A 27,683-nucleotide genomic window follows, 5' to 3' on the forward strand; every position below is an offset into this window, starting at 1 on the left:
ATGAACAGAATTAAATCGTGAAGGATCTGCATAAAATTCAACAATTTAATTTATTCTTTCTTTATTCCATCTCCTATGTGGGTATGAGTTTCTGTGAGTTTGACTCTATTTATGTGTTTTGTTGTATGTATATCGTCATAAGTGTTTTGTGAGTGTTGTTGCTCATCACAACAATCAGATAGGCTCATGGAGTTTTTAAAAATTGCAGACCTAATATTGCACTCTCCTTGGCATATCAAAACACTAATATGACAAATATTTTACGTACTGTCCCGTCATATGTACTAAATATACTAAAGTAGTGCGCGGTGAGCGTATTCTGGGGAACCTGGACGATGCTATTCGAACGAAGGCGGAAGTTAGTACCAGTGAATCCTCTTGCATTCGTTTTTTCGTCTGTCATCTTCTCGCGATATTACAGTAGACTGACTCTGGTTATTGCAGAGTTGAGTCTCTACGGCAACATAAAAAAGCAGTGCCGACGAGCTGCGGTACTATCGCTCATACATTTCCTTGTCCTGTTGTTATTGAGACCTGACAAACCAGATCCTGCGCGTGCTGTGTTGGACGGTATCATTTTGTACAGGTGAGCGGCTTCGGTTTATTTATTATTATTATTATTATTTTTAACTATGTGCCCTGCTAAATAACTGCACAGGACTGACACTCATTATGATTTGAGATAGCGTGACAGCGAGCGCGTTACATATAATGTTAATGCACGTCAGTTAGAAGCGCTTTGACATCGTGTTGAACTTTCCTCTGGTAAAATCAACATCAGCTTCGTTGTTAGATTTTTATTGTGCTATCAGGGTAAAGTTCATGTAATCCTTGTGTAAATAGTCTTTTAACTTATTGCAGATATATCAGAGTGATTATCTATTATGATCATCAGTGTTGGTTGTAAACTTCTTATGCAAAATGCTGTGTAACACTGACTGGACCTAAAACACTCATGTAAGGAATGATGTCACTGCTCTTACTTCCAGATAAACTCTGGACAATGGTTCTATTATGCAATCATGTTGCAACGCCTTTTAAAGTTCCAGCTGACTTTTGATCACATGTAACCCTTCATGTTGGGTATTTTGCTCACATGGTGTAATGGATCTCACTGCTGATTGTATATGGTGTTATTACTGCTCCTCCAGACACTGAAGATGTCCCTGTCTGGCTGGGTATGCGTAGTAACTGGTGCCTCCCGGGGCATTGGCAGAGGAATAGCTCTACAGCTGTCTGAAGCAGGAGCCACAGTCTACATCACAGGACGCCAGGAGAAGACTCTGAAGCAAACTGCTGCACAGGTGGGCTTTTAACACTTGGAGTCTTCTAATAATTAGACAGGGAGGCATTTTTAAATGCAGCTTATTGTATCGTGGCTTTCATTTGTGATTAGTGGAGTAAGTTCTGAAGTAAAGCAGATCCTCCCCTCATGTCCCATATCAGTGTTGCAGCTAAAGTGTTGGCTCGTTCTGCTATGTTATTATTTTTTCACTGTTGACACAGGTGACGGAAAGGGGTGGGAACTGTGTACCAGTTATCTGCGATTCCTCAAAGGAGACCGACATTCAAGGACTGTTTGAGCGAATTAGACAGGAACATAACGGCAGACTGGATATACTGGTTAATAATGCCTATTCTGGAGTACAGGTTGGATCACTAATGCTTTATCATTTCCTGGTAGAATTATTTCAGAAGCACCTAATATGGAGTAAATCTGCGTGAATGAAATGACATATGTGCTTTACTTTAACAAAACACGTGGTATTGTTTCAGGATATCTTTGAGAACATGGGTAAGAAGTTCTGGGAAACTGAGCCTTCTATTTGGGATTCCATCAACAACGCAGGCCTCAGGTACTGTGTGCTTGGGTGTTTAATCATGAGATAACTCACTCATTGTGAGCAAACGGCATCCTATCATGTAACAACTGGCCAATACACAGATGCTAGAAAAAAAAGTTATATATTAATATTATTAATAATATTTGCAGGTCATTAAATGAAATAAGTATTTGATCCTCAAACAAAACTTGAGTACTTGGTGGAGATATCCTCGTTGGCATGCACAGCAGTAGGATGTTTCTTGTAGGCAAACACCAGGTATACATGCATCTCAGGAGGGATTGTGGCCCACTTCTCTTTACACAAATGACTTCTGTTTGGCAACTCAGAGCTTCAGCTTAGAGATCTGGTGACTAGCTAAGCCACTACATGACCTTAATGAGCTTCTTATTTAGCCGCTCCTTTGTTGGCTTGGTGGTATTTGGATCATTGTCATGCTGGAAGACCCTTCATGACCCATCTCCAGTGTTCTGTCTGAGGGAAGGAGGTTCTCATTCAGGATTTTAAAGTCCACGGTCGTGTCCATTGGCCCCTCATTGCAGTGAAATTGTGTTGCATGTTTAGCAGAACAACAGCCTCAAAACATAATGTTTCCACCTCTGTGTTTTTGACCATTGGTCACCATCTCTTTGGGTCATATTCCTTATATTTCTTCCTCCAAACACAACGAGACCTTAAGTTTTGGTTTCATCTGACTACAGTACTTCCTCCAAGCTTTATTAGACTCATTAAGGGCCTGTTCATGTGCATTCTTGAGAAGGGCAGATTTCAATTCATTACAGCATAGTGTGTTACCATTGGTGTTCTTGGTGTCTTTTGAGATGATCCACTACATGATCCACTACCATACTGTTCAACTCTTTGGAAGTGAGCAAACTTACAAATTCAGCAGGAGATCACATGATGCACACAATCCAACCTAGAAATGTTTTGAAATAAAGTAAATGGTAGAAATATTATATGACTTACTTAAGTTTTTCGACATCTGGCAGGGGGCACTATTTTTTCTCAGTTTACGCAGCCCGGTTGATGGTGGCTCAAGGTCGGGGTTTGATAGTGACCATTTCTTCTTTTGGAGGGATGCGGTACCTCTTCAATGTGCCATATGGTGTTGGTAAAGCTGCTGTAAGTTGTCTTCTTGATCAAGTATAACATGTGTTACTGATATTACTTTCTGATTGTTTTAAAGGCCTTTATTTTTTGTGGTTTGTTCCCAGTGCGACAGACTGGCATCAGACATGGCTATCGAGCTACGCCGCAGAGGTGTAGCTTCTGTCAGCCTGTGGCCAGGAGCGGTAAAAACAGAACTGGTGTCTCAGTTGATACTGGCGAAAGAGTCACCGTCTAAGGTAGATTCCCTGTAATGAAAACTCCTTTTTCTGGTTGCTGCTTCAATTGTAAGCTAAACTTGTGTTTTTTGCTTTTTTTTCTCCCCAACAGTTTAAAAACGTTTTTGCTGATGGAGAAACCACAGAACTGAGCGGGAAGTGCATTGTTAACATGGCAAAAGGTACAACTTCAGAAATTGGTGCTCACCTCACAGTGAGACTGTTAAATAGACACCAACACCCCCCTGATGGACATTAAAATGTCTTTCTGGGAGTTATTGTTCCTAAGAAACAGATACCTTAAATGCTGAGGAATTCTCAAGAGTATTTTGAAAATGCTTTTTTAAGTGCACGCAAAGAAACCATATTTTGATTTCCTTTTTGGCCGACAGATAAAAATCTGATGTCACTGACTGGGAAAATACTCATGACTTCTGATCTGGCAAGACGCTATGGAATAAAAGATGTCGATGGTAAATTTGTGATTTCTTTTTTAAGATTTGAATATCTTAAACTTCACTACTTGGCGCTTAACAAATCTATTACGCAAGCTTTATGTCCCAGTTGCTCTAACATATCAGTACTGGTAATAAGCAAAATAATTTTGAATGTATGGTCAATCCACCAGTGTGCACAAGCTCTTTAATCGAAATTATATTTGTAATGCTAAAATATAATTATTGTTGTTGTCCATTAACTTTCAAGTGTACTGTTTTACAAAAATCAGAAAAAAATGTAAAGCACATTATTATTTTTTGATTAACAGGCCAAATTACAGTTATTTACTAACATCCTTAAACGGGAAAATTAGTTTTAGTGGTTGAGTGTTATGCTTGATTCATTTCTCAGAGAAACCTAGTGTAGCGGCTCAAATTTGGGAATAAACACGTGAATTATTTTGTTATTTTCTTAATAGATACCATAATTTATTTGTTTTAAGCAAGTTTTAGACAGACTTTTAAATATTGGTGGTCTAATAAAGTTTATTAAGAACCGTACTCTGAACTTATTGTCTGCTTACCCACAGGGCGAAGTGTAGCTGATTACACTTCGATTAAATACCTCCTGTCCCAGGTCCCGTACCTGTCCTGGCTGTCGGTTGCCGTGCCCTCATTCGTACGTGTGCCACGCTTCGTGATGACCCTGGCATTCAGCCGGTTCTAAAGATTTCCTACATAAACTCTCTAATGGCAGTGTTGTCTACAGTCGCCATTTTGTTTACTAACAGTTGAAGGGTGACGAAAGACTTAAGATGAGCACTTTTTTTTAAAGGAATGTTTATCATTTTACATATGTGCACACACACAAACACACACCCCTGTGTAAGTACTTAATGACTGTGATTCTGTGGTGGTGGAGGTAAATGAAGTAAACACAAAGGATGTCCCTGTATAATTTTCCTCAGATGAAGACACAATGTGAAAACCTGAATGTCTTATTATAACTACATATTATGGTTTTCTTATATATTACGAAGCTACGAATGATATTTCAGAAACACAAGTGTATTTTGCACTTATTTTTGCATTTTATAAAAACTGTATTACGTATTCTGGACACACAGTACTGCTAATACTGCACCTGGCTGGCTAAATAACAACCAGTTAAATAAATGAGTGCTAACCTGTTGCTGTTTATTTGTTTTGTTTTGTTTTTTCAAAATATCAAAATTGAAAAAAATCTAAATTGAAGATTTTTTATTTGCAGACATTTAAAAGAATGAAGGCTTAAGTTATCTTGGCTTTACTTGTCCGATCTAGCAGTTATGCCCATCTTTTATAATATTCATGCTTCCAGGTCTGACAAGTGAAGCCAATGTGGAAATGCCTTTCTTTCTAATAACCAAGAGGGGGCAACTGTTACATGTAGAAAAACAAGACCTCCTGTGATATTCTATGGTAATACAGCCATTATTTCCCTTGCTCTGTGCCTATGTCAACACTCTCATGGTCCCCAGTAGAATCACAGAGCAGGACAAGCTAGTTTTTAAAATGTGATTGACTCGTCATTAGCCAAATTCAAATCAAATTCAAATTTTATTTGTCACGTACACAGTCATACACAGTACGATATGTAGTGAAATGCTTGGACAACTGCTCGTGACCTAAAGAAAACAAAAAAGGAAAAGGCTATGAATAAGATAGGAAATAAATATGAAAAATTAAAAAGGGTAAATTTAACTAGGAAGGAATAAAATATAAATTAAGGTTAAAAATTAAATAACTGTACAACACAAATTAGAATGAAGGGTAAATTTAACTGGGAAGAATAAGATAAAGATAAATATATAAATTAAAGTTGAAAATAAAATAACTGTACAACAAAATACACAATATAGAACTATATAAGAATGTATGAAGAAATCTAAATATAAATAAATATATACACAATAACAGCAGCTGTACAAGTATTAACCGGAAATGAAGAATATAGTGACCAGTGTTGTGCAAAACCAAAGTCCAGAAAGTCCAGTGTGTGTGTAAGAACTATATGTGTGGGTCAGTACTGTGTGGTGGTGTGATTGAGAGACCGTATCGCCTGCGGGAAGAAGCTCCTCCTCAGTCTCTCTAGCCAAAGAACAAACAATCTCCCTAAATTTCACAGTCAGATCCATCCTTTCATCTGTGGATTTCATCTGTGGACAGACTTTATTAACACAACAGTGTTACAAGGTGAAGTCACAAAACATGAGAGGTGTGAAACGTGACAGCTGTTCAGAGATAAGTGTAGACCATGAACTCAAGAACTTCAAACACGTGTACACCAGTAAGATAAACCCTTACTTCTGTTGTTAGTTTGCGAGTTCACACAGAGCCACTTTAAAAATATATATACCGAAATCAAGTCTGTGCAATGCGAGTTGTTGTGTTTACTAAATATTAAATATTCAGTGAACTGTTCTACTTCATTTCTCTGTGTTTCGTTAACTTGTAAACCCACAGATGGCCAAAGGTAAGGATCCTAAATAGTTTGTAAAACCAGGATCAAAGAGCCGGTTCCTAACGGGAGTTCCTGGAAGAGAAAACAAACAAAAAAAGATGCTGACGAGAAGTACTCCAAGTCAGGCGGGGAGAGTTGATGGATGACCAAATGATCAAATTTACCAACATGACTGTAGTCGGAAATCACATCAAATTTTTGTCGGCCGCTTAGGACAGCGGGAGGGCGGAGGGGAGCTCTGATGGGTGGTTGACGTGAAACTGTTTAGCCTACTGTTAGTGATATATTATACAGGCGCTTCCTCCCTCCAATCCAAGGCCTGCTTTTCATGGACTGGCACACCCACACCCCGCCGTCACTGTTGGAGAGTCAGTTGGGCCTTCTGGTCTTCCTGGTCCTCAGCTCCGCCTCGCCTCGATCTGGCCGGACAGGGGAACCACTTCACAGTTAAAGAACAAAAGCAACAACGGGAGGACCGAGTGGCACGAAATAACGGCGGCTCGGATTGAGAGTCTCACGGATTGGAGCTTTGTGCCGTCTTCGGCAGGAATTAGCCGACGACTGAACTCCTAGAAAACGCGACAAACTTGGTCGCCTCGGATCTTTGTATCCTGACCGTAATCCGTCGAGGTGCTTGATAAATAAGACAAGGGTCAAACAAACGGACGGACGGTATCGTTTCCCAGCTCTGCCTTTAAACTTCGGCCATATAAAGCGAGGTGCCAGGGGGGAAACCTGATTTTCTTCGCTTTTCCTTTCGCTCAAACGGACCTCGGGAATAAAAAAAAAAAGGGCTTGTTTGGCATTTTTTGGTAAGTTTATTTTTATGTTTCACTGAAGCGTGTCTGACGACGAAGTGCGCCTGTGCAGTGTGAAGCGTTTTAGTTAGTACGCCATAAAGAGGGGGGGAGACGCTGGACTGCTATTGTAGCTGACACGGTCAACATTTTTGAACTTTTGGAGCTTTTTCTTCCGCGAAAACAAAAACATGGTGTCTAAACTCCCAACGGTTTAGCGGGTAGGGGGATGAGTAAGACATGAAATATATATTTAAAAAAAAAAAAAAAAGATTGTGGGGGTCGCCACATGATCTCATCCCCGTGGGTTTAGTCTACCACCAATGAGTAATTCAGTGATTTCATAATTGTTAGCTAATGTTTGTGTTACACTTCAGCATTTCTTTTGTGGTTCAGGCGACCTAATCGCCGGCAGTGGCTTAACCTCGCAACTAAATGCGCAACTATTGCTCTTCCAAATGAAGATTAGAGCCTTCCAAATTAAGAGTAGCCTTCATATTATGAAACTGTACGTTGTGAGGTGTCTCCACCCCTGATTGATATAATTGAATAAAGACTGCAGTGGGACAAAATGTCAAACAGTGGTCTAGCACTTATACTGAATCACTCTTTCATGTATGTAATAGAAGCTTTTGTGAATAGTTGGAAGCAACACCTGTTGCTTAAAAGCAATTTGATAATAATGGTATTAATCACCTTAGAACTACTTTAACTAGGAATATTTGATTGTTAATAGTGTGTCTGGACTTAGACTCGAGTACGACGATGCAAATGTTTTGGTGGCTGCCTTTGTGAAGAGGCTACACTTATCTCTTCGAACTGAGAACTTGGAAGTGGAACAAAGCCTGAGTGGGAAGGGGCGAGAAAGCAGACTGTGATGGATTGCTCATTCTGCCCCCACCCTTTGCGGCCAGTCCCCCCACTCATACAAAACAAAAGTCAGCCATCACACTCTGGGGGAGGGGAGACCCAGTCTGGATAGAGTGTACCACTAGTTTCATTGAGAGTTCAGAATAAGGAGAGCAGGGTGGGGGTGGCAGCTGTCCCATAATTGACTTTGAGAATGAATGAGAACATGGCGATCTTAAAACATCTGAGTCTGTACTCTTGAGAGGACGTAGGCCTTCCTTTTGCGATAATCTTGTCTTTAGTTTAAACAGTTTGGCAGCTGGGAAAAGCACAATACTAAATTATGGTTTCTGATTCTTTTCTAGGTGAAAGCACACATTTTGATAGCCCAGATGGCTACATACACTGAACATAACGGCAGACATGGACTACCTTTGGACATGAAGGAGATGCTAGAAGAAAAAGTAAAGACAGAATGTGAAGAAAACCTTGAATCCAAATGCTCATCCAAGGATTTGCGTGACTCTCCCTGCTCAGCTGAAAGCAACACAAGTGGGGTGGCTAGTTTCACCACCAACCACAACTCTGTTGTGTGCCTGCCTCTAGTGTCAGAGGGACTGAAACTGGTATGGACACAGTCTGATCAGACCCGTGAACTCGACACCATCCCAGAGCTGGTCAAAGCCTTCAACTTATTTCCCTACCCGTCGTCTCGGGAGGTTAGCGCTCTAGCCCGGGTCTGTGCCTTGCCACTGGACAAAGTTAAAGTGTGGTTTATGGTGCAGAGAATTAAATATGGAATTAGCTGGTCCTCGGAAGAAATTGAGGAGACACGGCGAAAGCTGGCAGTGCCGGAGCTTTGTGATGACTCAATTGAAACAAATGAGGAAGACAAAATGAAAAACAACACAAGTTATGAGGAATTGATAATTGAAGACAAGGATAGTGAAGAAGAGGAGAGTGCTCTTTCTAACTACCCACCTCAGACAAACGGCCCAAAGTGTGAGTCACTAGATTCATACAAGCCAGCCAAATCCAGCACACCGTGTTTCAGCTCAACCCTCCCACCGCCTCAGGATTCGTACTTCTACCACCCACCAGCAGACACGCCAGCAGCCGATGTTTCCTTTGACCTTTCAGACTCTTCTCCACGACAGCACCGCCATGGACGCTACAAAAAGTCTAAAGCTCAGCTTGCTGCCCTTCGCAAAAGTTTTCTAAGAGAGAACTGGCCTGCAGAGGCAGAGCTTAGACGCTTGCAGGAAGAAACGGGGCTGAGCCGTAACGACATTCGTAAATGGTTCAGTGACAGTCGTTACCAGCTGCGCGTCGGTCGAGGAAGCCTGGCAGCAGCCCAGAACTTTTCTCAGCAAGCTGCTGTGGGAAGTAAACATGATCAACAGTCTCAGCCTCTTCCACTTATTACTCAAAAGTCTCGTCAGCTGAATGGGGCGAAAGGCCATGAGCCAGCACGTAGCAATGGGATTAGAAATTCACACTTCTTCCAGACCTTTTTGTCAAATAGCCTGGAGGCATTTGGGGAAAGGGTTCTTGAGGCACAAGGGCACGATGTTATTGAGGATCTTTCAGGGGAAGGAGACACTTTCAAAGATGAGGAACAGTGTGATGAACGACCCTTACAGTTGACAAAGACTTGCAAGATTGAGCCAGATGTTCCCCTGGAACCATTAAGTATATCCAAATACTCTCCTTATTCTTCCCCCTCAGACAGCCCACCATTGTCTGTCTCACCTAACAAACCATTTTCAAATAAAATCACCACATCAAAGAAGCTAGGCCAGTCAGCCAAAACCAGTCCCTCCACATCTACATCCCCTGCCCTCACTCCTGCTGGGCGACCAAGAAAGACCAAGGAGCAGTTGGATGTGTTAAAGCAGCATTTCTTGCGTTGCCAATGGCCTAAGAGTGAAGACTACACTGAACTTGTTAAGCTTACTGGTTTGCCACGGGCAGATGTTATTCAGTGGTTTGGGGACACACGCTATGCTGTCAAAAATGGCCAGCTGCGCTGGGTAAAGGGGGTCCGTGATCAGTTCTTGGCAGAGCTGGCTTCCCAGCAAAGCAGCTGCGGTTTAACAAACGGAAGTGGAACATCCTCTCGGCCCGGGGGTAGCCGTAAACGAAAATCTCAAGCAAATGGAAGGAGTGCAGATTCCCCAGATATCCAGCCGTTGGTTAACTATTACCTTTCAAATGGCACACTACATGAAAAAGACCTTGATTCTCTATGCAAGAAATCGAGAATGAGCTACCAGCAGGTGCGGGATTGGTTTGCAGCTCAGGACGTTGGGGAAACTGAGCAGGAATCTATTGTTGTTACTTAATAACATTTCTACAAGTTGAGGTGCTCTTCAAATAATTTGCACCATGAAGCATAAATATTACTTTGGTTAATATTGCTTTAACTGAGCAGGTTTGTAACATTCAGTCTTCCCACTACAAGCCCAAAGTGAGGTTTGTGTTTTATATGTGCTGCATTCCCTGCTTTCCCTAATATATTTGGACTTGAAATACCATTGTGCTGCCTACATTACTGTAAATAGCGCAGCAACTTGTACACTGGTTTGCTTTATTTTTTGAGCTTATTATTTTTGTTTAGATATCACTACAGAATTTCTAGTATATTATGTAGTTTTATAATTTAAATTGGTTGTACATTTGGTACCTGACTGTAGCAAACAACCTACTGCTCCATAAAATGTCTACATTGACAAATTTGTTGACTGATCACTGTGTGTAACCATTCCTTTATAGCCAACAAGTCCTCATCATGAAAAGCACACTGGACATGTACACTTTAAATTGATGTCTTGCACTTTGGTTTATGATCCTGCTGCCGTTATGTTAATTAAATCCAATTATTTCACAGAACATAAATTCCTAATTGTACAGTGTTGTTCTTGATACTTTTAAACTCCTCACTTTTCTTTTTAAGTTACAGAAAATACAGCTAAATTTAATAGCTACAGCGTATTTTTGAAACACATTCCTCAATATCCATTTAGTCTCTCTGCTGTAATTCTTAGTAAATAAATAGCTTGCATACAAGTGCACCTTTGTGACAGTAACAGTCAACAGTACTAAGAAGCAGCAGACACATCAATGGCATACAAACACCAACCCACTCATTGATTCAGTTTTGGGTTTTTTTTGTTTTTTTCTTTGGTTCCACCCCCCCACCCCTATTCTGTCTTAGTAGTTAACTTTCAGGTTTATAATATAGACAAAAACAGTACTGTGTAATCCAAAGAAGTTTTGTTTTTCAGATAACATTATGATTCATAACCCAAGCATTATCAAATTGTCTTATCAGTTTATGTATTTATTAGTTATTTCCTTCATGGCTGTGTTTGAGAGATGAAAAATGTTTTAGTTGACATACCAAGAATGAAGTGGGCTTTAAACAGAGTCCGTTTAGTTTCTTAGAAATGCCTGGACAAAGGCTGGAAATGTTACGAAGCAGTGTGCATCACTTTGTTTTGTCATCCTGTTAGTCAGGAAAAAGCTAATGTGTCATACTTTGGGGAAATGTTCATAACATGTAGTGTCCTCCTTGGTTGATGTTCTCTTTTTTTTTTCCCCCCCCTTGTTGGAAAACTTCTTATTTGCACATTTGTGTCACTGGAAACCAGTAAAGCATTGACCTTTATAACTGTGTGCAAAGTTTTTTGTTGTTGTTGTTCAATGTACTCTATGAATATATCTGACTATTTATTTTTAATCCATGTTAAGTTTTGTTGTGAGTGTGAACCACGTGAAATTAATGCATCAGCAGTGTACTTGCAGAAAGATTACGATGACTCCAACTAAGTTGTCAGTTTAATTCCTTAACAGAACAACATAGTAATATCAACTTCCATTAAAAGTAAAACAATTTATACATGCCTTTTTGTTATCAGGGCAAAACCACACAACAATTTCATAGTCCTAATGCACAAATCTCAACTAATGAACGCATCCAGGGGTGTAAATAGACATTTAATCAGTGCCTAGGTGACTGAACTGATAATCCACTTATGAACTGTAAAAGACCAGGAGTCTGGGTTCTGGGGATGAAAATGAACTGACTCAGTAACGTGAAAATATCAAAAGCTTTTATAAATCTGCTACAATGTTTGATAAAAGTTAGAATTTGTAAGTAGCTGCCAGGTAACTTTTCCCTCACCTGGTAGGTGTGCTTAATGATGTAGGTGTTCCTTTTTAAAACAAAGAGAAAGATTTTGATTGGGGATTGGAGGCGCACAGTATCCAATTTGATACAGCACATTTTCCAGTTTGATCACAGCATCCATGGCAGAGCTAAAAGAGTGTGTTTGCAGCCACACTTACTGTATTCATGAAGAGAACTATGGCTGGAAACTGAAGCAGCTGATCCAGGACTCTGACAAAACACAAGCACAAGAAAGTTTCCTTTGGTTTTTAATTTTGTAACTTCAACATTCTAAATGGAACCTTCAGTAGTTTTAATAGCAAAATACTTGATGTACTTGTTAAAGCTGATTTTTGGTAATGAGTGAAAAAAACTTTCAGGTTTTATATCTCATGGAAGCTCGTTTTTTATCATGGAGGTACCATGAAGGAAAACACCATTCCCTTATTTTATCAGCAACTCAGCCACTTCAACAATTGCGTACAGGTCCATAGACAGACTTATATGTTTACAGGTTTAGTCAAATCTTTAGTAATTTCAAACACATAATCCCCCCCCCCCCCCCCAAAAAAAAACAAACAAACCCCAAAACAATTCAACAACAAACAAACAAGCAAAAACATTTAGATCATTAAGTGTGACTGCCTGGTTTATAGTCGGCTGTGGGCACAGACAGCTGGAGAAACGACAGCCGATTAGACATTCCTGCTTTACATCTGGGCACATGTGTGCCTGGTGCATAGTAATGTAAATTCTCCACAGATGAGTCTCCACAGACACAGAAACCCCCCTCAAAAAACAGACAGGCATGTGGACCCTCGTGCTTACTGTATGTCACAGACACCTAAGCGTCCTTGGACTCAGGGACACAGAAAGTAGAAAACCCGCTTTTAAGCTGTGCCTTTTAGCTTCATAGTTCAACTAACCCTTCCAGGCAGCTCTTATTTGTGTGGTGACAGTAGATGAGACGACACATTAGGTTTATTAACAGTTGTAGCTCAAATCCGTGATGTTTAAACCAAGGAAGGGGGTTAATTTAAGCCCAGCTGGGCTTGAAATACACTTGTGTAAACCCTAAAGATGACGTTGATGATGAAGATGGTAAGTTTATGCCTTGAGAACAGAAACTGCTGCTTGGCAGTTAAAGCTGGAGCCTGAAAATGCTCACAAAGCTGACTGCATTCAACATTATTTACGAAACAGATGAGAACAAATTATTAGCTCTCCTATGAAATTTAACCTACTAGGACCTGGCATCCACATATATAGACATCACATTTTGGGGTGTCTAGACCAGTGGTTCTCAAACTTTTCACAGTGAGTACCACTTCATAAAATATATGGCTCTTGAAGTACCACCCTTACGGCCGAAATTGAAGTACAGTAGTATAGGCCTATTTAACACCACATACAGTTTACACAAGACAATTTTATTTCTTATATGAATGTTATTTATTTTAACTGTCATAAACAGGATGTGACGAGTGATAATAATAACAACTGTACTGTATTAAAACATTCACAGCAGGTGGGATGTCCAATCTTTAAGTGAAGACCTGATGAAACCTGCTTCCGGGTCCAAACTACTCTTCATTTATTATGTCTGCTGTGTTTTTAACATGTTTTAATGCTTTGTATCTTGTTCTATTTAATCTGAACAAGCCCATAAAAAAAGTTATCACTGTTGGCCTCTCTCAGTTTTTATCATCACTATTCATTTTAAAGCTCAGTTTTAAAAAACCTTACGATGTAACAACAGCCCAGCCCATGCAGCAGTATATTAATGACTAGCCTTATATTGCAGTTGTTCTCCTGTCTGAAGTTTGGTCCATTTACTGGAGTTCATCCTCCAGTATTACTGTGTTTATATTATGCTAACCATAGCGGTGTAGCCCACACATCATTATATACCAGCTAGCCCAACTTCAGTAACCTTACAAACACCACTGCTGTTTAGTTTTCTGTCTTCATTTATGTCGGAAGTGATAGCAGAGCTGTATGTCTTAATTTTTGCTGTGGCGGTTAAGCTGCTGAACCTCCTTCGTGGTTCGTGCACGTCAAAGCTCACTTTGCTCTTCGTGGCGTTTCAGCCGACGACACGAAATAGCATCATGTGGTGGCCTCGCTGTCTACCCGCTGTGTGATGACCCTCCTCCAGGATCCGCCCACCCAAGCGAAATACACCGCTCTCAAGGCTCTTCTGGCTCCGGCTCCCAGAAGAGCCTCGGGAACTTTCGTGTCGTCTTTGCATACCTCTACAATGGTATATTATTTAATCTTTAAAAAACTGGGAGATTTCCCACATACCACCAGAGAGAGCCCAAGTACCACTAGTGGTACGCGTACCACAGTTTGAGAACCACTGGTCTAGACCACAATACTAAATTTTGCTCTACAAGGGCCTGATATCCACTTACAAGGACATTATACTGCCACTGTTCTATTGAAATTTAAAACGAATGTCCTCTTATCATTTTTATCAGAAACGACATCAGGTAAAAAGACAATTCTTTATTTTTACATTCATCAGGTGCCAATCAGCCCAAATCGGAAAGAGATATTAAAAATGCATGCCATGAAAGAGTTTGGGTCTTAGGAGCTTAAAGTAACTTTTTCTGAGAATCCTTTTTAAAGGCTTGAAACTTTCCTTTTTGATAGTTTATAGTAAGGGCTGGATTAGGTGACCCAGAATCCTCCCTTCGTTATGCTGCACTGGTGGGCTTCCCATGATGGGCTGAGTGTTTCTTCGTCACTCACCTTTCCCCCTCACTATGTGTTTGCACACCACTCTGCATTTAATTATTAGTCATTATTCCTCTCTGGCTCTCTTCCACAGCGCAATTTTTGCCCCGTCCTTCTCCCCTTATTTCCAATCAGTCGCGGCATATAAAGTGCCTCAAGGTGACTTTTGTAATTTGGTACCATATAAATAAAATACAATTTATCTGAGTAACTGACTATTAGCTATTATAAGGAGAGGTAATAATGCTGATCTGGTAGTTTTTGGTGTCTGTGATGTAATTGTGTTTCTGTGTGCAAAGTAAAATAATGTAGGGATCCTAAATAAAATTAGAAAGTTTGAATAAGCTGTGATAGAAATGCATTTCTTTGTTTAACAGCACTTGGGAAATTATTTTTAAAAAATTGTCAATTTTCATAGGAGAGCAAATAATTATAAAATAATAAATATAATATAATAATAGTTGTATTATATAGGTTTATTATTATTATAATATAATCATAGTTGTCAAACTCAATCTAATACTTTTTACCTTACAGTTATTTTTTAAGACAAACATGTCTTGATATATTTTCACTTTTGATCTGTATTTCCTTCACAAGTGCACTGCGAGCACACATTTATATGAAATTTTAGTCTGATATATTTGGTCATTAAATTTAGGTTCAATAAAATAATACACTGGGTAAAACTGGAGACTTACATTGAGGGAGAGACTAGGACCTCTGTGCATGTTCCACCTCTGGGACTCTGCTGAGCCTATATGACTGACACACATATATCATATTTGAACAGTCACATGATACAAAGAAAGAAATCAACTACAACATGACAATAAGATGCTTACCTCATGGTTCTTGAACGAGGCGTAACTAGAAAAAAAAGAAAAACACAAGCTCAACATGAACATGAACCAGAAACGATTAAACTAAGCATCAGCGGTTAAACTGTAACACTTCAATCAACACAAATCACTGGGGTTACCTGGGGAGGTGACAGCCACAGGGAGGGACATCCTCTGAGTTCTGTAAATGAATGGGTTATTACTGCTTCATTTAAAAACTACAAATGAAGTGAACATGTTAAAATGAAAAAGAACTTTTACCCTTCAGTTTGAAATTGTCCTGGAGAGAGCTGCAGAGCAGAAGAAGATTCATTCAGATGAATCTTTTTGGTACTCTTGTTTTAAAAATTAGGCTTTTGAAGACTTACCCTCCATTGTGAAAGTGGCTTTTTAAATTCCATAGTTTCTTTCTTCACCTCTAAAAGCTGCTTTTTTAAGTCAGCATTCTCTCTTTGCAGGTCTGAGAGTTGCCTTGAAATAACAGAAGAAGAAGAAAATCACTGCAGTTGGATGGTTTTATTTACACTGCCACAGAGGAAATAATAGCAGACATTAAAATCACCTGTAACTCTGCTCGGTGACTTCTTTAAGGCGTCTTTCCAATTCAGCAGACTTGTGCTTGAATTGTGCCATGACTCTCTCCATCTGCATCTGCTGAAAGATGACAATCTGGGAACATGAAGACATTGTTACTAAATGATAATTCTGTGAAAAATGAACAAATCAAGTTTGACTAGTGGGTAATAGCTCCGAGTTTCCCAAATAATCATAGCAGAGAGATGCATTTCATTTTTCAATCTGTAGCTAATGACATACCAAGTTAATAGTAATTGACTGCATACACAGGTATTTAACAACCCGCTATAACAATTAAAAGGCACAGAGGCAATGGGGCTTGAAGTGGCACGATCTGATATCGTCGTGTTGGTGTTGTTCCCACATCATCATAATAAATGTTGTTCCAGGTTCAACATTGCAAGTGACCAATCACATTGTTGTGACGTAATACTTTTGCGGGTTTGGAAAAAACACTGTAAATAAAAATCTACATAACTTGCGAGAAACCGCCTCTGTCCGCCGATCCAGCAATTTGAATTCTTTGCATTTCAGGATGCTGTTCTTTAATAAACGGTAAGCATTATACATATTGTCCTTGCAACATTGGAATTTCATAAATGAATGAATGGCTTGGCTTGCAAAAGTATTACGTCACAACAATGTGATTGGTCACTTGCAATGTTGAACCTGAAACAACATTTATTATGATGATGTGGGAACAACACCAACACGACAATATCAGATCATCCCTTGAAGTGCATGCTGCCTGGCAGGGACAGACCTGACACATGTGCTCTAGCCGTGATTGGATGAGCTTCACTGGGTCGTTGAAAAACATTTTTTCCTGCGGCTTCATCTGAAGCAGAAATACATCCACATGACAAAGAATGTTGGATGTCTGAATTAAAGTCAAACAGTAAGCTGCTCTGATTACGTCAGACTCACCAACCTCATTGATAGCCAGATAGCTGCAGCTGGCCCCACATACAGTGCACGGATCTAAAGCAGATGGGGGGGGGGGGGAGGGGGTGTTTAGCAGCCTCAAACTTTGAGTTGCACTGCATCACAGTGGAGACATACTCATGAGGAAGTCTAGTTACAGCTCAGAAGCAAATGAACTCTCTCACTTGATTTAACGCATGCTTCACAGAAAATGTGGCCACAGCTGGACGCGGCAAACGTGGATCCTCTTCTTTTGAAGCACTGGTTACAGTGGAACCAGACCATTTTTGTGTGTTTCCTAAACACACACATACACACAAAACAATCAAACAGACACAAGGTTATTGCCCAGTTTACTGCAGAAGAACTGGCCCTTATTTACCTCCCCTTCTTTTTGAGCCAGAATAAACTGTTGCACACGCACCTGTCTTTAATAGTTTCATGGGACTCTTAAAAAAACAGCTGCGATCTTATTATCTGCAAGACCCCCATCAGTGCAAAATTTTATACCACACTCTTTTTGTACAGCTTTTTTTTTTCCGTCCTCATATTACACACTGGTAGCTGCAGGTAGTCCAACTTAGAAACAGAACTTATGTGTTGTCTTGCACACAACTCAAAATTACTCACATGAAATAATTACATAAAAGCCAAACCAGAGTTCAAAGGTAGGAAGGATAAAAGGTGATGGAAAAGGAGTAGCATGAGAAGAGGAAGCCCAAGAATAGTAATTTCAGATGAAACATGTCCAACTGTGGTAGAGCATGTTTTTCTTCTGGGAGTGGTTGGTTAACAAAACATTTTGAGGGGATTTTTTATTTCCTTCTGTGTATGCTTTAACGTCATTCCTGCGTGTACAGTGGAATCTTTTTTTTTAAACTTTATTAATCAAAATACTCAGTCTGCAGAGGCTTTCACGAGAGACGTCAGGATTTTATTCGAGCTTAACAATGCATATTTCAGTCTTTATATTAACTTATCAATTTGTATCCCTTCATTTAAAAAAAAATACTGAACAGAAGTAATTTAAAAATATATTCTCAATGAATCCCTCTCAGTTTCCTCAATTACTCACTACAAAGGTGACTCTGACATTAAGCTAAAAAAAATGGCTTTACTCACTGAAAACTAAGTTAAACTCAAACTGTCACAAAGTATTAGCTTGCTAGCTAATTAGCTTAAGTTGTAGAAAACGGCGCTCAATCAGCCAAACAACTGGAAACACTGGACACTGGCAAAACACTAAAAAGAAAGGACCCTCATATTGGCTTCCTTTTTTTTTTTTTAGGTGTCTTTCTAACCTTACCTGCTACACGGAGCCGCTGCTTTGACACAGGAGCAGTTAGCTCAGCAGTCCCCGCCTCGGGAACCCGGTCTGTGTTGTGATTGGCTAATGAATGGTGACGTACGTGAAGTCTGTATTATGTACACTTTCTCTTAAAACCAAGATCCGAAGTGGAAACGTTTAGAATAAGACCGTGCTAGGATTTACTATACACAAGTTCTGCTTCTCAAACAGCAGTCAAGGATATCATGCCTACCATCTCCAGTTTAATCACTGTTTGGCTATAAATATTCGGAAGAATTTCCTGTCCGATTAACATAAGACGTGAGGAACACGAGGACGCTGTGAAGCTTGTAAGTGCCCTCTGTTCCCAGGAATCTCTCTAGAAATACACTGCTCAAAAAATAACGGGAACACAAAAATAAGACATCCTAGATCTGAATAAATGAAATATTCTTATTAAATACTTTGTTCTTTACACCGTTGAATATGCTGACAACAAAAATCACAAAAAATTTCAATGGAAATCATATTTAGCAACCCATGGAGGTTTGGATTTGGAGTCACACTCAGTATGAAAGTGGAAAAACACACTACAGGCTGATGCAACTTTAATGTAATGTCCTTAAAACAAGTCAAAATGAGGCTCAGTGTGTGTGGCCTCCACTTGCCTGTATGACCTCCCTACATCGCTTGGGCATGCTCCTGATGAGCTGGCAGATGATCTCCTGAGGAATTCCCCAGACCTGGGCTAAAGTTCCTGCCAACTCATGGACAGTCTGTGGTGCAACGTCGCGTTGGTGGATGGAGCAAGACGTGTCCAAGAGTGCTCAATTGGATTCAGGTCTGGGAACGGGCAGGCCAGTCCATAGCACCAATGCCTTTTTCTTGCAGGAACTGCTGACACTCCAGCCACATGAGGTCTAGCATTGTCTCACATTAGGAGGAACCCAGGGCCAACTGCACCAGCATATGGTCTCCAAAGTGTTCTGATGATCTCCTCTCTGTACCCAATGGCAGTCAGGCTACCTCTGGCGAGCGCATGGAGTCCGTTTCTGATTGTTTAAGCAGACACACACACACACACACACTACCTGAGCCACTTGTGTGGGTTGTAGACGCCATCTCATGCTACCACTAGAGTGAAATCACCTCCAGCATTCAAAAGTGACCAAAGCATAGGTACTGAGAAGTGGTCTGCTGTCACCACCTGCAGAACCTAGGTCTTGCTAATTGCCTATTTCCCACCTTTCGCCTATTCCATTTGCACAACAGCATGTGAAATTGACTGTCAGTGTTGCTTCTTGCGTGGACAGCAGTTCAAGTATGCTGGTGGGATTGCCTAGAATTCATATAGCATATTTAAAAATAAAATTTTACAAGCCTCGTTTATGGTCACTTTTATTCCATGTACTGGAGTCTTTAGTCAACTCCCCTACAGCTTTCTTAGAATTAGTTGTCCCATTAGTTGCAAAATGCATGCCTTTGGATTTTGCTAGTTTGTATTTGAACATTGATCGCTCAGTACATTTTTGAATAACTGAATTAAAAGACACCCATGAATACTTAAAGGAAAGTCATTTATTTACGCAGCTTTGATACAATTGCACAGATCTGAAATGCAAAGAAGCACCGACAGCCTGGAAGTTAAAAACCTCAGTTGAGCCTGAAGTCACATGGATGGAGCCATTCTTGAGAGCCGTCCGAGAAGAGGATGTCTGTACCACTATTTCAAGGAGAAGCTTGCCTTAGTGACTCATTCTAATCTGTGATAGTGAGTGGACCAAGGACTACGTTTTGTACTGCACCATGCTTCCCTGTGGAAAAAACAGTGTTGAGTCCTGTACAGCAAGAGCACAGTTATAAAAGTGTAGAAATGTATACCTGTCACTAGATCCCTCGTCTTTCTGCCCTTGCAGCTGGACTCACAGCAGTCACATAGACTGCTGTGTGAAGGGTCGTCAAGCAACTCCCAACTGAAGTAGGCAGGAAGAAATAATCACTGAGCTTCTGCCGATTCCAGGACAATTTAGTCATAGCTCAGCATTCAAGCTGAACTACAACATATCCAGTACTACAAACTACAGAGTCAAGTATGCGTTTTACCCATAATCTTTGATGTAGTGGCAGGCCTTCTTAGTATTGCCAAGTCCGTTGGGATCCCAAGCCACAAGGCTGCAATGAATAAACACCTGCAGGATGTATAGTATTCCACGATTAACCAACAATCTGCTTCGTTTCCTACATTCAGTTCTTGCAGTTAAAGACATTTACCTCTCCTCCCACAGCAAACTTGAAGGCTTGAAGGGATAGCCGGATCTCTGAAGTCTTTTGCCTGGGTTCAAATTTTGAGCGCGATTTCTTACTGTCGACAAGACATCTGAGGTTCAAGAGAAACAGATTATTTCAAGGTCTAGTCAACAAGAATACCCAAGTCAGTGCTTCTTGATAGCACAAGTTTACCCCTTGTTGGTGATTAATGGGTATAGAGAACTTTCAGGCTGCAACTCAGGTGTGGTGGCAGCGACACATTCATCAATGAGTAGCAGCAATGGCTGATGGGTCTGCTGCTCCACGCTAGCCATGATGGCGATGATTGAGCCCAGAGGGAATCTTGTAGATTCAGCAGGGCCTGAAAAGTTAGCTAGATTTACACAGAACAAGGTGAGTCGCAGGAATGTTTAGGACTGCTTCTATTTTCAGGCACTTTCAGATACCCACCATTCATGAGTCCAATATGAAATACTAGTTCTTCTAAACCATAGGTACTAAACACTGGCTCATAAACCAGGGGGTACCAATCTCTGGGCCTGCATGAAACAGGTTAAAAGGTTGCATTTTTTTTATTAAACATACATTTGCTTTTTTGTTCAGCATTCCATGTTACAACATGTCCACTTGCCTCTCAAATTCACAGACAATCAAGTCAATGTACGAAGGGATGACAGAATTAGGTGGGGTAATGTACGTCAGGTCATTGGCGTAGATTAGTCGTTTGCCAGTAACCTGTGGGGAGGAAAGATGAGTCACCAACCTGTAGGGATAGACTGTTCTTTCATGCACATAGTTCTGGGCTACTCACAAGCCTCCTGAAGTTACAGTCATTGAAGTCCACAGTGAAAACAGCTTCCCTGTCTGTGAGGCTTGTGGGAAAGCAGCTGCCCAGACGGAGCAGTGAAGTGTCCATCTGAGATCTACCGTCTGTCCACACCAGTGTCACAAAACCACCTTTACAATCCAGTTTCATGTCTAAGTAGAGAGGGAGGCAGCAAAGGGGATAATTAAAAACATAAAATTCTTACCCTTAAATTCTAAAAAAGAAGCTATTTCTCATTTAGACATTACCTGCATTTACTGAACCTCTTGCCACCAGGCCCAAAACAGCTACACAATACCAAAGGGAGGCCATGATGACTGAACACTTGGTGCTGGTGCCACTGGTGTTTTTATTCTCTTACTACAGGCTAATCAACAAAACCAGGTTCACCTGCTGTGTGTTCGCAGCTACAGGTGCAGCAGCAACAAGGTGTTTGCAATAAAGAGTTCAGTTGATTTTGATGTGATGTGAGTCACATGATGCAAATCTTAATATTTGTCCAGTTTAGTCAGTTTCACATCACATTACGATCATGAAAGCAGTAGTACTGTAGTCTGAGAAGGTAACGAGATGTTATATCAGTATGTGGCAATTTCAGATCTAGACAGTCAAATTCAGAAAACAAAACCGGAACATTTACAGCCGGCTTGTTTCACGTCATCTCACAGAGAGCTTTAGTATTAAACTCAGACAGAGTCAAATGCCAGGGAATAAAAATAAGTTTTAAATCTAGTTTTAATGTTGGAATGCTGTTCCACAGTGTGGGGGCAAAAAATGTCTGAGTTTAACTCTAGATTGAGGGACAGTCTGAAACATCTGACGGTCTGATTGGAGGGACCTGGAGCATCACAGGGCTCTAAGAGGTCAGAGATGTAGGAAGGAGTTAAACCATGAATGACTAAACAAACAGGAGGATTTTGAAATCAATTCTGAATCTCAGAGAGAAGCTAAAACAGGTGGCTGTGAGGACCCAAGGAAAAGCTGCACAAGCAAGAGACAGTAAAGTCAATTGCAGTGTAGTCCAAATGAGAGGGATGCCTCTCAGATGGAAAAGCCTTAATTTTCCAATATGGAGCAGAGGGGTGGGGGTGTGTGCGCATATACAGTCAAATATTATACCAAGACTGACCACCAAGCTCAGAAAAACATCCATCCAGTTTAATTCATGGTTGTAGAGGGGCTGAGCCAGTCAGAGCTAATAGAGAAAGACAACTATTCATACCTGTTAACGCTCACACATTTGAAGTGTGGGAAGAAGCAAGAATATCCACAAGGAAACTGAACACATGCAAGTCAACTTCAGGGGTCCGTTCTTCGTACCTCGCTAAGTAAGTTAGCTGGATTTGATTGTTGACGATTTCGCGTGATCTCCGAAGCTCATCCGGGACTTGCTGTCATAGCAACAGATCCGTAAGCGTAAACCTGCTGGGGAGCAGGCTCACTTTATGTAAACAGGATTAGATCGCGGCCACTCAGGTATGTCCGCTTCATGTATAAGAAAGCAACAGCGATATTTAACCACTGTTTTTCCATAAATAAATATTATCAATGTAACTAAAGATAATGGATTTGATTCTTTTATTGATTCCATACAGATACATACAGGTCATTTCCTAAAAAAAGGGAAATGTACTATTAATCATTCTATTTCATGTATTTGATTATTTCAGATGTAATTCATATTTTAGATTTGTAATTGTAAATTACTTCGTGTAATCAAGATGAGAGACCACGGCTATAAAAGCGAAGGTGGATTTGGGAAGTCTGCCGCAGCCATGTCCTGTCCGTATACGCGAGCAGCCCATTGCGGAAGGTGCAAGATTGATAAGGAGAGTTCTCAGAATTCAGCGTATATTGCGGGACAGACAGGATCCTTTAGCTCAGCGCGACAGTGTGCTCATTGAGAGATATCGATTTTCCCGTGAGGGTATTATTTACTTAACCAACTTGTTGACGAGGGGGTGCAGGACCACCACCTGTCTTTTGTTGCTCTGCCCTTTTCTTGGTTGCTGTTATAAACAAACAGATTATTTCAGGGACTCTTTTCAAGAGACTAAAAGCAATACAAGTGATAAATATTACCATTCTGTAGAATATTATATTTCACTTTTACTTGTTCCCATGTTCTAGTGGGCCCTGTCGTGGCTCTAATGTGAAAGAGGATATAATGTAATATAATATAATAAATTTACCCTACCGCCTACTGGTGTTGGCCAGAGGGGCCGATGGCGCGATATGGCAGCCTCGCTTCTGTCAGTCTGCCCCAGGGCAGCTGTGGCTACAACCGTAGCTGCTTCCACCAGTGTGTGAATGTGAGAGTGAATGAATAGTGGCATTGTAAAGCGCTTTGGGTGCCTTGAAAAGCGCTATATAAATCCAATCCATTATTATTTTTATTATTATTAAATGACTTACTAGTTTAATTTGTCAGCAACTTTCTGCCAGCCCTCTCTCCTTGCTTTTGCAGCGTTCCCTTGCGTTTTAATTAAACTCTGAAACTCCTGAAATCCCTCAATCAAGAGTTCTTGCTCTGCTGCCGAAAAATACTGAGCGCGCTCCTTCGACATTTTCGCGACCAAAGGGTTGCCGATCAATGTTTCTACTATCGATGCGTAGCCCCTGTTAAGCCACCCAGTGATCTCACATTACTTCATCCAGCTGTACTAATCGTCAACAACAGGTGTGTTCGCTCAAAGTTAGCGCGATGATTTGATCTTGGATGTAGTAAGCGAGGTACGAAGAACGGACCCCAGTAAAGCCCCAGCTTATTGTTTTGACCCAAGGACCTTCTTGCTCCGAGGCAATAGTGATACACCAAATGAGGTTTTGAAAATACAAGTATCTGAAGAGCACACACTGTCAGTTTATACAGAATAGTCATTTATTGGATTCAAATGCAATTCCAGAAATGTGACTTTTACATTTAGAAGGCATTTGACAGTAGGGCCCACCTTCCTACTGATGCACAGCATCTCTGAAAAGCAGCAGTATCACATAAAAATGGCTGGTGTTTGACAGAACAAGTAAGAGTTTACAATGTTTTAGTTATATCAAGAACAAGTATCATTTTACAGCAAAAACCCCAGAATAATGAATACGAAAAAAAAACAAAAAAAAAACAAAACAAAAAAAACACACACAATCGTGACGTCCTCGGAGGTTATCCGCCATCAGATCCTTCAGTCATACTGCAGTCGATATCCGTTTTGACCAAGCTTCGTCGCACAGCTTATTTGAGCTGTGGGTCAGCTGTAGTGGCAGACTCCATCATTGTGTCACTGTCCCTCAAGTCAGATTGGTCCACAATGATTAGGGGTCCCAACACAGAATTGTGACTCGGACCGTCTGATGCTGCAAGGAGAGTTGAATTCATGAGTGGTGAAGCACAGCCCGCTTCTTTAAAGCAGATGTCATTTGAATCCCTTTGAAAGTACAGGTCTGATAGCATGCAGTCACATTAAAGACACATGAGGTTACCCCATTCAACACCCCTCCTGGACCGAGACTTGCAGCTCAAGTCACAGCAGTTACAGAGGGAGCTTCGGGATGGGTCATCAAGCAGCTCCCATCTGGAGATGGGGACAAAAAGAAAAGCAGTCATGTGGAGCATAACTTCCATATTCAGCAAGCAGTGTTCAGCCTGTTAAATGAAGAATTAAAACACAAAACCCTGTAGTTCAGCAGTATGAAATACAGTTAAGTACAATTTTGCTCAAGAACACTTGAACACTTTAAGTAAATCTCTTTTTTAAGAGTTCCGATGCTAAAAAGCTTATTAAATGAGTGTAACAGTAATGTCATTTCCATTTATCCAGAGACTGAGGAAAAAAGGTAAAAGACTTGTGAAGTACAAGTTGTTGAACTCAATAATCACCTGTTAGTTCCCTTTATATAATGACAGGCCTTCTTGCTTTCGGCAAAATTTTGAGGATCCCACACAGCCAGTTTACAGTGGATGTACACCTGAGGAACACAGGGCTCGAATTAAAGTTCCTTTAAATATTTATTCTTGAAATAATTTAACCTGTTCTCACCTCTCTAAAACCAAAGTTGAAGGACTGGAGGTAGAGGATGATTGAAGACGAGTGGTACCGAGGCAGAAACATCGAATTTTCTTTTTTGCTTTCTAAAAGACACCTGGAGAAATTGGTAAGTCAGATTACCAATACGCATCGTTTCCACTACACTGAGTACAAAGTCTGAACAGTACTGGAACCCTACCCCTTGTTTCCAATGATTGGGTAAACCTGGCTGCCGGGCCGCAGCTCAGCTGTGGGGGCTGCGACACATTCCTCCATGAGCAACAGCAGTGGCTGATGAGACTTCTGCTCCACTGCTGCCCATATTGGCATGGGGGAGCCCAGAGGAATGATGTTCGTCTTTGCTATGCTTGATAGCTCCTCTGTGGAAAAGTAAATGCTAAGTAGTGTGCGTTTTAACACGTGCTTGTAATTTGGCATGGTGAGAAGTTACCATTGAGAAGTGCCATGTGGAAGACCAGCCTGCCGTGACCCTCGGAAACCACATATCCAGGGTTCACGAATCGGGGAATCCAATCCTTGGGTCTGAAATAAAAAAAATATTAAGAATGGCAAGATTCTACATTTCATACAATTTCAGTTTGAGAAAAAAATACAAGTGTCACAAACCTTCTGTAAACACATTCAATGGGATGCACAAAATCTGGAGGGTTTGGCTTTGTCTGTGGCCTGTAGCTCATTTCATTCTGATAGAATATGCGTTTTCCCTTTACCTGCAAGACAGGAAAGCAAACAAGTGATTAAATTAGAGCTCACAAGTGAGTGGAAGCTACTGAAGTTGCATCTCTCAGAGTACAGTACCATTTTAGTAAACTTGCACTCGGAAAACATATAGTTAAACTGTGCTTCCCCCTCTCCAGAGGGCAGAACCTTCCACTGAGATGCCATGCAGTTTCCAAGAAACAGTCGAGCTGCATACGGCACCAGCTCCGCATTCACCCTCCATGTCACCCTCACGGAGTTGTTTGCACAGACCACGTTGATGTCTGGAAAAATAAAACAAAATCACGGTCATCTTTTATGTGGACAGAAACACTTAAAAATATGCATTTGTGTCTATATGTCTGAAATCCTCCCCCAAAAAGAATATATATACCTGCATTGGCAACAGTCATTGCAAAAACAGCCAGGACAAGCAAATCTAGGTAGAGATGAGTCCCCATGACTAAACAATCCTGTACACATTGGGACCAACATGCTTTATGAACTTCTTGCTTAATGACCTCAACCATCAACACCTGTGTGAAAGCAGAGCCCACGAATCACAGACTCAGAGTGCTCTATGAGCTCATCACTGTGTGATCGGGTGGACCTTGAATGAGTGGTATCTTTACTTTTACATTTCTTTTTCTTACTACATTTGCTTGACAGAATTTAAGTTTAACGCATTTCCTTCCTCTTAATCAGCATCTTTCTTCATCATGAGAAAAGATTAATGTTAGACTTGTTTTTTCTAGTTATCTTTGGAAATGCCCAGTCTTACAGAAGAAAGTGACACGTGTCATATCATAGGCCACTGAAACTTAGAGTATTACTTTCCATAAAGCTTACAAACTCTATGTGGATCAGTAACTTGACAAGCTTATTTGAGTTTACTTTTGTTGACATGCATGCAAGACTTGGAAGAAATATCCTAGAAAGCATAAATCAGGTAAACTTACATGTGCACGTTTAGTTGGCAGTTGTCTAAAATTTTATTTTTGCACCAACAACATAATTCCCAAAGAAAGCTGAAAAGTTTTAGCACAGTGGGCAGTGTCCTTAATGAACAGCTAGAGCACAAGAGAAGAAGAGGGAGGACTAAAAGATTATCTACAGCTGGTATTCAGTACCTGAAAGTCATTTCCTTAGGAAGGGTGGCCGTCAACAAGCCATTCTTAAGGAAGGAAGAAAGGGGTGAGGTATACCAAATTGCTCAACAACTGGACTGAAAATCAATGAAACAGGTCTTGGAGTGATGAGTCATTCTGACTGGAATTATGGTCTGTATGTATGGAGGAGGTTAGGAGAGAGGTGAAATAGTGAGTGTCTATATGGTGGAGGCTCTGTCATTGTTTGGGTCAGTATTTCAGCCACTGCTGTTGGGGATCCTGACAAAACCATTAATGCAGAAAAGTGCCATCAGACTTTAATCCACCATGGGAAAACATCTGAATGGCAACAGTTTTATTTTTCAACACACACGCTGACAATGCAGTAAGAGCATATGTGAAGCAGTGTGGGATCACCATGACAGAGAATGGGACAA

At 40.6% G+C, this 27,683-nt stretch overlaps 5 protein-coding genes across 8 annotated transcripts; 2 read left to right on the forward strand and 3 right to left on the reverse strand.

The window, feature by feature from the left end:
* The first annotated feature begins 429 nt into the window (after window positions 1–429).
* dhrs1 (dehydrogenase/reductase (SDR family) member 1) lies at window positions 430–4,801 on the forward strand. Its single transcript, XM_012923021.4, has 9 exons — window positions 430–586; window positions 1,152–1,304; window positions 1,507–1,650; window positions 1,777–1,856; window positions 2,837–2,969; window positions 3,062–3,193; window positions 3,285–3,354; window positions 3,565–3,645; window positions 4,200–4,801. The coding sequence occupies exons 2-9, from the start codon at window positions 1,161–1,163 to the stop codon at window positions 4,334–4,336; spliced, it is 921 nt and encodes a 306-aa protein (XP_012778475.1). The 5' UTR covers window positions 430–586; window positions 1,152–1,160; the 3' UTR covers window positions 4,337–4,801.
* Window positions 4,802–6,517: 1,716 nt separating this feature from the next.
* Window positions 6,518–11,427, forward strand: homeza (homeobox and leucine zipper encoding a). Its single transcript, XM_012923037.5, has 2 exons — window positions 6,518–6,924; window positions 8,124–11,427. The coding sequence occupies exon 2, from the start codon at window positions 8,151–8,153 to the stop codon at window positions 10,101–10,103; it is 1,953 nt and encodes a 650-aa protein (XP_012778491.1). The 5' UTR covers window positions 6,518–6,924; window positions 8,124–8,150; the 3' UTR covers window positions 10,104–11,427.
* A 153-nt stretch (window positions 11,428–11,580) lies between these two features.
* On the reverse strand, window positions 11,581–18,423 carry LOC101487600 (E3 ubiquitin-protein ligase RNF212B). Of its 4 annotated transcripts, none has more exons than XM_076876323.1 (13): window positions 18,320–18,423; window positions 17,199–17,311; window positions 17,021–17,070; window positions 16,853–16,927; window positions 16,076–16,167; window positions 15,882–15,984; window positions 15,775–15,803; window positions 15,654–15,694; window positions 15,517–15,541; window positions 15,373–15,436; window positions 12,109–12,160; window positions 11,945–11,975; window positions 11,581–11,825 (listed from the first exon to the last, which is right to left on the reverse strand). In XM_076876323.1, exons 2-13 carry the CDS (start codon window positions 17,296–17,298, stop codon window positions 11,762–11,764), a joined length of 726 nt encoding a protein of 241 aa, XP_076732438.1. In that variant the 5' UTR covers window positions 17,299–17,311; window positions 18,320–18,423; the 3' UTR covers window positions 11,581–11,761. The 4 variants fall into 4 exon arrangements, 3 of the variants coding, with proteins under 3 accessions (XP_076732438.1, XP_004565409.2, XP_076732439.1); XM_004565352.3 differs by having other exon boundaries at window positions 16,076–16,182; XR_013094014.1 differs by having other exon boundaries at window positions 11,768–11,825; window positions 15,373–15,428; window positions 16,076–16,182.
* Window positions 18,424–19,861: 1,438 nt separating this feature from the next.
* Window positions 19,862–21,800, reverse strand: LOC101487311 (zona pellucida sperm-binding protein 3). Its single transcript, XM_004565351.5, has 9 exons — window positions 21,644–21,800; window positions 21,381–21,547; window positions 21,201–21,304; window positions 21,020–21,108; window positions 20,762–20,942; window positions 20,573–20,678; window positions 20,405–20,490; window positions 20,183–20,274; window positions 19,862–20,115 (listed from the first exon to the last, which is right to left on the reverse strand). The coding sequence occupies exons 1-9, from the start codon at window positions 21,705–21,707 to the stop codon at window positions 20,060–20,062; spliced, it is 945 nt and encodes a 314-aa protein (XP_004565408.3). The 5' UTR covers window positions 21,708–21,800; the 3' UTR covers window positions 19,862–20,059.
* A 2,454-nt stretch (window positions 21,801–24,254) lies between these two features.
* LOC101487026 (zona pellucida sperm-binding protein 3) lies at window positions 24,255–26,689 on the reverse strand. Its single transcript, XM_004565350.3, has 9 exons — window positions 26,532–26,689; window positions 26,237–26,421; window positions 26,045–26,148; window positions 25,869–25,960; window positions 25,617–25,797; window positions 25,430–25,532; window positions 25,270–25,358; window positions 24,873–24,964; window positions 24,255–24,746 (listed from the first exon to the last, which is right to left on the reverse strand). The coding sequence occupies exons 1-9, from the start codon at window positions 26,665–26,667 to the stop codon at window positions 24,625–24,627; spliced, it is 1,104 nt and encodes a 367-aa protein (XP_004565407.3). The 5' UTR covers window positions 26,668–26,689; the 3' UTR covers window positions 24,255–24,624.
* Window positions 26,690–27,683: the final 994 nt, after the last annotated feature.

This window comes from Maylandia zebra, linkage group LG18, assembly GCF_041146795.1.
Source record: "Maylandia zebra isolate NMK-2024a linkage group LG18, Mzebra_GT3a, whole genome shotgun sequence".
Taxonomy (NCBI): Eukaryota; Metazoa; Chordata; class Actinopteri; order Cichliformes; family Cichlidae; genus Maylandia; species Maylandia zebra.

Bases quoted from the DNA above. Each gene is read 5' to 3' on its own strand.
- dhrs1 (XM_012923021.4), top strand. From the start codon at position 1,161: ATGTCCCTGTCTGGCTGGGTATGCGTAGTAACTGGTGCCTCCCGGGGC. The intron at 3,355-3,564 runs GTACAACTTCAG...TTTGGCCGACAG, and splicing joins CATTGTTAACATGGCAAAAG to ATAAAAATCTGATGTCACTG. The intron at 3,646-4,199 runs GTAAATTTGTGA...GCTTACCCACAG, and splicing joins TGGAATAAAAGATGTCGATG to GGCGAAGTGTAGCTGATTAC.
- homeza (XM_012923037.5), top strand. From the start codon at position 8,151: ATGGCTACATACACTGAACATAACGGCAGACATGGACTACCTTTGGAC.
- LOC101487600 (XM_004565352.3), bottom strand. From the start codon at position 17,298: ATGGTCTGGTTCCACTGTAACCAGTGCTTCAAAAGAAGAGGATCCACG. The intron at 15,804-15,881 runs GTAAGTCTTCAA...TCTGCTCTGCAG, and splicing joins AGCCACTTTCACAATGGAGG to CTCTCTCCAGGACAATTTCA. The intron at 11,976-12,108 runs GTAAGTGTGGCT...TGTTTTAAAAAG, and splicing joins TAGTTCTCTTCATGAATACA to GAACACCTACATCATTAAGC.
- LOC101487311 (XM_004565351.5), bottom strand. From the start codon at position 21,707: ATGGCCTCCCTTTGGTATTGTGTAGCTGTTTTGGGCCTGGTGGCAAGA. The intron at 21,548-21,643 runs GTAATGTCTAAA...CTCTCTACTTAG, and splicing joins AAGAGGTTCAGTAAATGCAG to ACATGAAACTGGATTGTAAA. The intron at 20,491-20,572 runs GTAAATGTCTTT...TACATCCTGCAG, and splicing joins AGTTTGCTGTGGGAGGAGAG to GTGTTTATTCATTGCAGCCT.
- LOC101487026 (XM_004565350.3), bottom strand. From the start codon at position 26,667: ATGGTTGAGGTCATTAAGCAAGAAGTTCATAAAGCATGTTGGTCCCAA. The intron at 26,149-26,236 runs GTACTGTACTCT...CCTGTCTTGCAG, and splicing joins AGTGCAAGTTTACTAAAATG to GTAAAGGGAAAACGCATATT. The intron at 24,747-24,872 runs GTAACCTCATGT...CTCTCCTTGCAG, and splicing joins CAGGAGGGGTGTTGAATGGG to CATCAGACGGTCCGAGTCAC.